General features: G+C 35.8%; 1 protein-coding gene across 3 annotated transcripts in view; it reads left to right on the top strand.

Annotated features, from left to right (window-relative positions):
* Positions 1–1896: 1896 nt before the first annotated feature.
* The window catches only part of tpd52 (tumor protein D52), a 33694-nt gene continuing 23856 nt past the window's right edge, over positions 1897–11734 (top strand). Inside the window, exons 1-2 of one of the 3 annotated variants that reach the window (XM_022683187.2) lie at positions 1897–1970; positions 2415–2527. In XM_022683187.2, the coding sequence (XP_022538908.2) occupies positions 1939–1970; positions 2415–2527 (145 nt within the window). In that variant the 5' untranslated portion in view covers positions 1897–1938. The remainder of the gene's footprint in view (positions 1971–2414; positions 2528–11734) is intronic. The other 2 variants (XM_022683189.2, XM_022683188.2) reach the window with 2 other exon arrangements.

Here is an 11734-nt window from a genome sequence, read left to right as displayed (position 1 = left end):
TGTCCGCCGGGGAGCGGCGTTACTGACTCACTGCGCCGTGTTTGTTTTTAACACAGAGGGAAGAAAAGCAAAGGACAGGTGAGGGGAGAAGCGAGCAGAGCGCAGGGCTTAGTGCACTGTGTTTATTCTTACAGGTAGTGACAGAGGGGACTTTTTGCTCCCTCCCCCTCCCCAAATAAATAAAAAAATAGTATATACTATATAAAAGTGACTTTTGAAAAAAGTGAATTATGAAAAAAGAACAATGCAACACGTACGCACAGCCTATGGATATGGATAAACAGGGGTATATATGTTTTAAAATACACGTCTTAATTAAATTTAAATGTAAAAAATATATAAAAAAATAAATAATTTGAAGTTATTTTGTCATAATACGTTTTATAGGCTGTTGTGGCAATTTGTATTTTACCTAGTCGTGTATGTAGAAATAAAAGTACGTATCTGTATAAATGAATAATTCCTGAATTAATTGTAAGCGCTAATAAATGTTTTTTGTGGAATTGAAACCGTCAGTTTAGTACTTGTTTAGTATGTCACCCAGCAGGTGTCGGGCTTTCCTCTATACAGCATCAGCTCGGTCACAGCTGCGGTTATTACAGAGCCACCGTGCCCACTGTAGGAGGGTACACACACTGATATATAGTTCCTAGTAAATCGAGTTTTTATTTAAATATCTAAAAACCATATATCCAACAAGTATGCTCTCTTAAACACTGTAACACATTATATATTAATATTAAAAACTGCACAGATTTTTGTTAAAACAGTATAAAAAGAGCAACGACATGCCATATTAATTTAAATTAATGGAATAAATGTATGCACACAATCACTCATTTATTGTTTTCTTCATTAATCAACTCATCCCCAACACTTCAAATCATCAAAAATGAGTGGAACAATGTGAAGTGCCAACTTAAAGTGTCTGGATGCACTTATTAGATTTTTTTTCAAACATTTGGAAATATTGCATATTTTATAACATATACAAATTGGTCTTTGCACGGGCCAAAATTAGAGTAAAAAAGGCAATGCCTGATCACCCAAGTTATGTAGTGATAATCAGAAATAGGCAACCTTCTTCTGTTGTTTAAATACACATTTGTGTTTATTATTTAGAATAACTATTTCTCTTGTCCCTCCTTGAACAATTTTAACACTTAAAATAATATTATTTTGAATCTTTTAAATGTGAGTGCAGCCACCCCCCTGGTCAGAGTTGTAAATTACTAATTAAGACAGGTTTGTACACTTGGCTTGTCACTCTATTACTGTACTTGTAAGCAGATGTTTAAGTGTCAGGTTGATGAAAGAACATGTAAGAGAGCTTGAATGATTGGGGCATTTCAGTGTTTTGCCTAAAGCCCCAAAAGTGACTATATCCACCCAGATCGACAGACAGATAGATTAGAAGACTCCTGAGGTCTGATGAAAGCAGCTTCCTCGACGATACGACGAACATAATTTTTCGAGCCTGAAGGTGAAAATAAAGAGTTTAAGCCTTTGTAACAAGATTATTTTCGTGCCGTAGCGCCACCTATCGACTCAAGTGCACTAAAATATATATGTGGGCTCACCACACCCTTTAAGAACACAGAGTTTAGACAGCTCTCTTTCGTTCTCTCGCTGTTTATCTCTGTTGCCCACTCTTGTCCTCTAACCGTTTTTGGGGTGTGGCAGCGGGAATTACCATTAATTTACCATTAAATACCAGAAACTTTTTAAAACCTTTTCTGAAAACGTGCAAATTAAAATGCAGATTAGTTAAACACTGCTGATAGCCCAAGTGACTTCTGCGTGCCTAAAAACAGTGCAATCAAGAAAATTTGAGATTCTACCTCCTGTCATTTTTTGCATCGTGTTTTCTCACAGAGCCCCCTGTGCACTCTTTAGAAGATTTTTTTCCCTCGGAATCAAGGGGTTGGATTTCATGATATGGAGTTTCAAAATGTGACGATAGATTTCCTGTAAGTTCGTGTGGCAAAAGTTCACGTTCATTAAAAACATTAATTGTTGCAATGCAAGCAGACAATAAACGTTTACTAATTATTATTATTATTATTATTATTATTATTATTATTATTATTATTGTTGTTGTTGTTAACCAAATTATTAATGTTTCTCATTTACTAGTTTGTTTTCCTTATTCAAAAAATGTCCATTGAACCGAAATTAATATTGCATTGTTCTCTATAGAGTAATGATCATTATAACCTGTAAATGTATGTGTGCATATTATTATTATTATTATTATTATTATTATTATTATTATTATTATTATTATTATTATTATTATTATTATTATTATTATTTGCACGCCGCACTGAGGTGTGTGTGACCACGTGCCCGTTTCTTTTTGTTTACATGCGTGCGTGCTCTGCGTGATGACGCCACGCGCGGCCCCACCTCAGCAGTTTGCAGCGCGTGAAGCTCCAAACTCCTCGCCTGGAGAAGAGAATCAGCGAAGAGGAGAAACCGGCTCCAACAGCAGCGCTTCACAGCAGCATGGAGGAATCAGAGCAGGGTAAGTTACAGAAAGTTGACTTGTGAAGATATTAATGCGCAGTTTATCCCGGGAGACACTGTTAAAACAGCTGTTATCTCCTGTTTCTGTCTGTCTGAAGTTAGCTGAGGTGGGCTAGCTAGGTCAGGTCGTAGCCATAACTGGCTAATGGACCCCTGTTGCTAAGTTTTCTGCTGGAGACTATAAAGAAAACATTATAGAAAGTGCATTTCTTCAGGACCTGTGAAATGTTCCTAGAAATGTGCCATGTTTTGTTAAAGTACGGAGCAATAACAAAGAAGGAAGTTTCAAAACTCTTTTTGTCTGTTTGACAAGATTTTTTAGATACTTCAGAGCAAATAACGCTTATCTTTTGCTGGATAGAGTTAGCATCACAGCTTAAAATACTTATTTTTTAAAAGATATGAAACGAATTGTTCACTTTTTGTTTAATAGTTTAATCATGTTTAATCAATTCACTGCAGCCTGCAACCATATGTTACGTCCGTTCTATTATTTCATAAGGGTCCTTTGGTAGCTAGCTTAGTTATTTTCTTTTATGAATTGACAAATTTGGCATATCATTCACGAAGTAATTAGTTTAACTAATGTCTGTTTTTTTAGCTTCATAACTGTTGTGCCTTATTTAGAAACGGTGCATTTAACTGGAACTACCACTGCAGATGTTCTAACATACATACAGTATGTGATCATAAAACTGTCATATGGTGTGTGTGTGTGTGTGTTTGTGTGTGTTTGTGTTTGTGTGTGTTTGTGTTTGTGTGTGTGTGTGTGTGTGTGTGTGTGTGTGTGTAACTGATGCTGTCTGAATTTTGTGTTAATCACTGAAGTATCTGAAAATCCAGTTTTGCAATAACAGGAGCTCAGACTGAGATTATCTCAAGGGATGGTTTGAATTGCCTCTTATGGGGTTTTCTTGTGTTAAAAGTCTCAGATTACATTACAGGCACCGATTCTGTTGCCACTAAGTGGTACAAATGTAACTTGGTTTGGGTTTGTGTAATCTGTATTTAATGATTAATATTTCTGATTTATTTCATAATTGATAATGTAAGGCAGTCATGGGCTGTCTAGAAGAGTAAGGACTTTTAGTAAGCCATTTAGATTAAAGATAATTTGCTTTTATTTTTGCATTTCCTGGGACCTTTCTCTCCTGCTGCTACTTTTATTATAAAATTGATCACATTCATTGCTGAATAATTGAATTTATGTCTGGTAAATGAAGTGCTGTGGCCTTCTGCTTTTGTGCCCTTTTGTTTATCCCTTTGAATACAGATTGTGTTTCCTGTTGAAAGTTGCATATTTCTGATGCTCTCTTATAGACAGAAATTCTGTTTCATATGATTGCAGTATCTCTGAATTTGTGGTTACAATATCCTTAACTGGGTGTCAGATTTAGGGAGAGCAATATAAAATAACAATAATAAGTATTTATACCACAAAAGATATTAATACTTAAATAACTCAGATTAACTGTCTGTTTAATTTAATAGTGTAATTAGTGTGGGAGGACATATTGATATTTTATGGGGGGGGGGGGGGGGTTGTAACAAAATTACAACCCTTAACCAACAGGCCCCACCTGAGGCCTACATGTAAGCCTAGCAGTGCATTTAGTCTGTTCACTAACTCAATATGTAGAACACAATCCAACTGTAGCCTGTATTGTTTTGAGGAACAGGTGGATGTTTCCTGTCTTGTTTGTTAGGCTGGATGATAAATGATCTTTCCTGGTGTGCTGATAATGCTGTCCTAAAGTGTTGCTTATGATAAATTATGAAATATGAAACTGTTTTATGGAGATAATTGTATTTTCAGCAGTTAGAATCATTACGTCACAGCAAGCATCATACTTGGTTCTCTTTTCACCTTTTTTCTGTCCCACTCTACTCTTCGCTCCTCAGGAGGCAGCTTATCATCATTCCTGTTAGGTGGCGGAGGTCCGGTGAGCAGCCAAAGCCCTCCTGTGAGGCTCTCATGCAGGGAAGCCATCTGTCCATTCCTTGTCTTTTTGCATACTCACATCTCCCTGCAGCTTCTGCCACAGGACCACAGAGTTATTTTTAGAGCAGACTGCAGGATGGAGGCTGAGACACCTATTAGTTGTCTGCTGTATAGGAGGTATTTAGGTATACATGTCACCATTGAGACATTTGCTCTAAAGGGAAGCTTGTGTTCATGGCTTGAACTGTTTGTAGAAAATAGCATATCCTATTATTGACTGTTATATCTATATCCTGCTGGTAATGCACAATATTTTTTGTCATAATGTTAAATATATAGAATATCTTTATATTTACTGTAAACTGTGCACTCAGGGTGCACAAGTTCATTAATGCAAGCACATTGCTGATATAGATGTGCAAATGATTCATGCACACAGCTTGTCTAGTCCCTGTAGGGAAATACTGCCATTACAATAGTACTCCTTGGAACATGTAAGCCCAAACAGATATGGCACCTTGTTTTGGGCTTGAGGGGTATAAAGCTCACCAGCATTGACCTGAGGAGCAGTGGATTGGTGTTTAATACCCCCTTATTAATAAACCATGAATAAGCATGTGTCCCGTTACTTTTGTCCATGTACTGTAGATACAGGACTGTTATATGGAATTGTCTGGGGCCAGAATGGGACAGTTGTTAATGCCAGTAATATTATGAGGCCACAAACATGTTCACAGGTGTTTAGTATTGTTTTTTTAAGTATGTTTAAGGCAAAGCAAAACACCCCTCTCTGTGTGTTTTGACCCCTCATTCATTACCAGCTCCATCACCTAAAATGTTCCAGTCCATCCCAATACTTTCCAGACTGCTCCATAGTCGTTAAACTTCATATAAGCTGTACCTGGGGCTCTTCCTGGACTTGCATGTGTGTCATGCATTGTTTCTTTCTGTTTTTCTACAGCAGCAGATGCAATGTTTCAGTGTATGCAATGCAGTGTGTAATAGGTGGCTAAAATTTTAAATCATACCAGAATAAAGGTAATACCATATTATTTATTTTCAATAAATACCTTTTGCTAAATCAGAACTACAGGTAAAATATCCTTTTTTCAGGCTAATCGCAAGCATCAGTTTTAATTTTCTGAGGAAATTAAAATCTGTTCACTGCACACTATTTGGGGACACTGTACCCGTATCTATAGTTTGTAAATTTGCGCTGTACATTACTCGTCATGGGAGCGACAGGTCAACCATAAAAGTTTGCTTTGGTACTCTAGCCGGCGACATTTTAATGTTAACTAGCTATCATTTAGAACAAACCATTCCAGAGTTTGGGACAGAACTGAGCCCATATCCTCTTGGGGAAAAATACCACCCAAACAGGAATGATAATATCTGAAATTCTCCTATGGGATTCTAATAGTGTGCTGTAAGAAACCGAAAATCCAAAGACATTGTACGTTTGAAAGCTTTAAACAGGCAGTTTAATGTGCATTTATGAAGAAAGCCTGAGGACATAGCTATCATCACTGACTATACCCTGGACAATCTGCTGCTTATATTTGCAGTCAGTGAATATACAGAACTTCCAGAAGACTCAAAATGACAGTTTGTTTGAGTGGAACTTATCAAACCAATTGGAAATTTGATTATGATTGTTTGAATCCTCTGCCAGTCACTTTTGGGAGAGTTTTGTTGGAAGTACCGAGATACTAAACATTTAAGAACAAATGCCTAGCATTTAACAGCATTTTGTAGAATATAATTTAATGAAGCATTAAAGATAAAGCAGGTAGATAAAGTTCAGGGCAACTGATTCACTTTTTAAAATGGGAATTATAGAAAAAAGATGACCGCAATCAATGCATTTTAAAATGATTTTGCTTACTGCACAGTATGACACAGCTACAATAATGCTGTAATAATGTAAGTACTGCTTCAGTGTAACCAGAGTAGCAGAGTAAACATGGCTGATATGTGAGGTTTGTTTTCCTGTTATCAGTGTTAGTTGTTGGTGTGAAGCAGCCATGATGAAAGCATACACAAGCGGCTGTTTCTTATCTCTGTAGTTACCCTGAGTAACCTGTGAATTCATTTATCAGCTTTCTGGTGGAAAATTCCATTCGGGAGGTTTCTCAGTCCTGTGCTGTATTTGGAATGTCTTCACTACGTGCAGCTGGAGCTTTATGGCTTTTATGTCTGTCCAGTCGAACAGGCAGAACTCTAAACCAAATGAGTTTGATTAAACTTCTCCCCAGAAATAACTAAAACTAGTTTTGCACTTTCTTTAATGTCAAGGACACACTTTTGAGAAGTGATTTGTATGATTCACTTTAGCAGAAATAGGCATGAAAATGGTTCTTTAGTTTGTAACATCAGTAAGAACTTTTTAGTTGTATTTTTAAAAGGCTAGTACACTTCCAAAATGGTCTTTAATTAAAGTAAGGAACCATTTAACCAGGCAACCAACAGTTTAAGCATCCAAAGCATCCTTGAATTGGTATTATTTACAGTTGTGTCGAATAGTTTGGGCACCCTGGCCAGAATTTCTTTTAGTATACTGATTTTCAAGATAAAAGCTTCATTTTGTAGAAATGAAAAGCAGTGCCAACCAAGGCGTCTCACGATAGTTAGGCTGTCAGAACTTTAAGGACTGAAACATTAGTTAGCTTTTTAGCTCAATGGCTTGTTTGCAGTCAGATTTCGAAGTTTTTTAATACGAATTCTTATTAAAAAATGGTGGTAACAGTTTGAGGTCTGGAAGAACAAGAATACCTTAGGAGGAACCTGCTTAAAGGAAGGATATAAAGACCTCAATTGTACAGCAAAGGACCTTTAGGACAACTTAGCAGATTTTGGAGTCATGGAAAGTAAGGACGTAGGCGGCAACAAACATAGGTTTGGAGAAAAAGAAGGAGCAACTGTTAAGCATGGGGGTGGAAGGATTATGCGATGGATTTATATTGCAGCCTGTGGCACAGTGGATGTAATACTGATACTAAAATAATTAACTAAATTAAATACGAGCAGACAAAAGCATTACCAAGCTGTAAAACTTTCCACAGAGGGAAGAGGTGCAGAATAATGAAGAGCGCGCCCACTTTTGCTTTATGCCCTTTTCCTTTTTGTTATTGTTAATCTAAAAAAGATCAAAACAGGTAATCTTTTACTCTCTTAGCTATTCACAGTAATGGATATTTTGACCAGAGGGAGAGCACACTTGTGCTTACTGCAGTAAATACCTTGCTTTTACTGAAGTACGCCAAAACAACCATTCATTTTAAGGGTGTTAATCCCATCAAAACGTGTATTGTTGCCTGAAATATGTAATGAGCCTAAGTGGTCCACAAATGACATGCACTTGATTTGCGTATTATGTATTTAGTTAGACTTTTTAAATGAAGACAAATAAGCTAAAGTCACTATCTGGAAGATAATAGACTTTTAAGTAGGAATGCACCAATGTGGACTTTCTGGGCTAATGCCGATATCTGATATTACACATGAATATATCTGCCAGTACCAGTATACATATTTATAACTGGCAGAGAGACTAGACACCCTGGTATGCAAACAAAATAATACAAAACAATAAAACAATAAATACAATATTTGGCTTCACATTATTTTATCTTAACTGATACTGACAGAGACTGGTCACAGCTTTAAACCCCCTTTTTTTACATTCAAACAGTTTAAATAATCTATTGAAACTAAGAGAAATTAATACAAAATATCTTAAATCAATTAAATATAAAAGTCAGACCATAGTAGCACATCATGCATCCCATGGTCTTTTTTCTGCAATAAATACGTCAGCAAGTATCAGTTTGAAATATCTCGACATGGGGCAATGCAGGTGATGCAAAAAATAAAAATATTGTGGAATACCAAGGTAATTCCAATATCATCGTGCTTCCCTACTTTTAAGATGTTTAGTTTTTTTAGTGCATGTTTTCTTCTGCTCTGTTTTTCTGCGTTTCACCCGAAAACGCTTTTAATTAAATGTAGCTGATGCCAATTTTGTGGTTGTGCCACTAATTAAGCTGTCTGAGGTCTCTAGGAGGTGAATTCCTTTACTAACCAAATTTATACAGTTATTTTGTCCAAGGTCATGACTTACATTACTGGGAAACATCTTTGACATCTGAGAGTGGAAACTGTAAAGGTTTTAGCTAGACAGTAAGTTGTTTGTTCAAAAATGCCTTAGAATAAATACAGTTAAGGAAAATAAGGTTGCACTGTAATTTGATGTGGGAATGTGTGAGCCTAACCATTTCAACAGCGCTCCCCACGGAAGTCCAGTATTTTAACTTCCTGTCCAGTACATGCATTGTGTTACTTTTTAAACTGAATATAAAAGCCCTGCTACCAATGAAGTCTGAGCCTTAGATGGCAGTGTAGTGATGAAGGTGACTGTAACTGAATCACTTTTGAGATGTTCTTCCTAAGTAAGATAGCACAACATTTCCACAATAATAACAGCTTACTGCTAGATGTTAGTATTAAGTTGGTTTTGAATGACTGTTATCAATTTTCACTGAGTAAAGTGTATTGTAAGGCTCAGATCCTGCAACTTTTAACAAAATGTGGTGTTTGACATGGAATAAACATTTAGAAGATCTATCATAATAAAGGCTACTCTGGCTGTTGCTCTCCTTCTCTCTGCTGGTGATCATATCTTCTGCCTTTTATGGCCTTATTTGTGAAAGCATTGACAGATTTATGTGAACACTAGGGATGAACTGAAATGAAAACCTCTGGCTGAAACCAAACAAAAAGGGAAACATTTGGTCTAAGGCTGCCACTTGAATAGAACACATAATCTACATGTATATATATATATTAATAAATGAATACATTTTACATTTATTTCTTTTTAAAGACTTATATATGACTTAAATTACTGGTAAAATATATGATACATTACTAAAGTGCTTTCTTTTGGACATTTTTGGACAAATATTTCCTGATACCAAATTCCATAGAGAACCCAATTTACTCTTCAAAAACAAGCCAAGCAAAGGAACCTTAGCAACCAGGGTTTTATACAAAACACTTTGTGTGCCTTGACAGGGAATCTTCCTGCCTTAGAATGCTGTCTTGAGTAGGCAGCATTTTTGACACATCCCTGCAATATTTAATCATTCCTTCAATAAAGAAAATAAATGAGCTGCTGCTGGTGAAACTAAACCGTTCCATACAGTAGTTAGTCCAGAGCCAAACTGTGCTGTTCTTTTAGCCAAACCGTGCTGTTCTTAGACGTGTTCCTTCAAATAGAGGTGTTTCATATATCGTAATATAATAATATTGCCAATAAAATTTAACACAATTTAAAAAATGACATATTGTGATATTGCAATATCTTAAAAGCTATTTGTGTTTATTTTGCTATTTACTATATTTATTTTTAATTTGCTTGTTTGAAGTTTAAATGCACTTAATATGCCGCACTTTAGTTTTGTGTCAGATTTTTGTTGTTACATTATATTACATAAATTTATTTTTTATCACTTTATTATTATTAAATACAAAATCAGGGTGAGTCAACGATTTTTATGTTTTGTTCCTCCTAAATATATGAAACTCTTATCTTTATAGTAAATGAAACATTTAAATTTGCTTGTACATTGCATTAGAAAATGTAAAATTCATGTAAAAAAAAAAAAAAAAACGTCAATATTTTGTTTTATCGCCAATAATATCTTTATTGCAAAAATACCCTGAAATATTGTGATATTATTCTGGCCGATATCACACACCCCTACCTTTTAACCTACGAAGGCACATAATCAGTACAAAAAGTTTTCCACTAATCCTTGAAGAACCCTTTCTTCAAGAGTTAGCCCTCGAAAGGACAAGGGAATATGTAACAATATTCAAGGTTAAGGAAGGGTCATATCTCTCTTAAGATAAACTAAGGCTCACTGAACATTTGGCAGCTCAACCTGCACTATAAAGTAGTGAGTAACTTCAGGAAAACATACGTATGCCCTCTTCTAAACCTTGAATATTGTTACATATTCCCTTGTTCTTTTGGGGGCTCACTCTTAAAGATAATAAAAAGTATGTTTCTCACTGACAGATTGGCTTGATGTTCTGGGCAGCTGTGCCTGGTGGAGACAGATGCTTGTGTTTAGCTCACAGTTCTGTAGCAAGTTTGGATCGGCCTCTATGATCAAAGACACTGTAATATCAGCCTACACCCCTGGCCATGTGTGAACCAGTGCCATGGCTATTCTAATGCCCAGATAGGATGACCCAACATGTTCTGCAGAACAGCAATGAATAAAAGTGATAAACAAGCTCCTATCCCAACCTTATATAAAGCATTTCTCATGGAGCGTTATGTCTTAGGAATGTAGCTGTTCTGCAGCTGGTAAAATGTAGAATTTGCAGATATCTAGTCTAATGTGGGTCAGCTTTATGTGGATTTATTTTATAGACATAGAAGTCTTTGGACACCTGCTTAATTGTTGTTCCTTTCAAAAGCAAGGTTATTTGAAAGTAGTTTATTTTGCTTTTATTGGATTCACTGTCTCTAAATTAAATCAAGTCAAATCACATAGATTTTTATGGGTCTTTTTTACAACTGTTGCAAAGCAGCTTCACAGAAGTTAACTTTTGGTGCATTGCTGTGAGAATTTGATTAAATTAAGGTTTTAGAATTCTAATGTATTCTAATGATAATTATCTGACTACATAATGATAAGTATCTTATCTACTGAAAATCAGTAAGACCACACACATCATTTCAAATTCCATCGATTTCTGTCAGGTCTTCTGTCATCTATTAGCAAACACAGCCCCTGAAAAGAATAAAACCATAAACACTGCTACATTTTGCTGACAAACCACAGTCTCCACAATTGGTCCCCCTTCTGAGATCTTGCAACTCTTGTGGGAATTTAGCAGATCGGTATTGGCTGATTTATTTATTTTTTTATTTCATATATTTTAGAATGTGTAGAATTTAACAAATTTTGTTGAAAAATAAAAAAAAATAAAGACTTTTAACACAATTAACTAGATATCCCTCTCTAGAGACTTTCATCTTTCAGCCCATACAAAAGAAGCTATTATCACAGCAACACAGCAGAGCTTCCAAACACCAGAAACCACACATAATGGAAATCAATACAAACGTACAACCCACAACCAAATGTACTGGACCTACGCTTGGAAAGATAAAGAAATTGCGTTCAAAATAGTCGCGTTTGGTTAAGCAGCCTTTTCGTTGTTTTTTTTGTTTGTTTTTTTTTT

This window comes from Astyanax mexicanus, chromosome 3 (genome assembly GCF_023375975.1).
Source record: "Astyanax mexicanus isolate ESR-SI-001 chromosome 3, AstMex3_surface, whole genome shotgun sequence".
Lineage (NCBI taxonomy): Eukaryota > Metazoa > Chordata > Actinopteri > Characiformes > Acestrorhamphidae > Astyanax > Astyanax mexicanus.
This window is presented reverse-complemented; position numbering and strand designations above follow the sequence as displayed.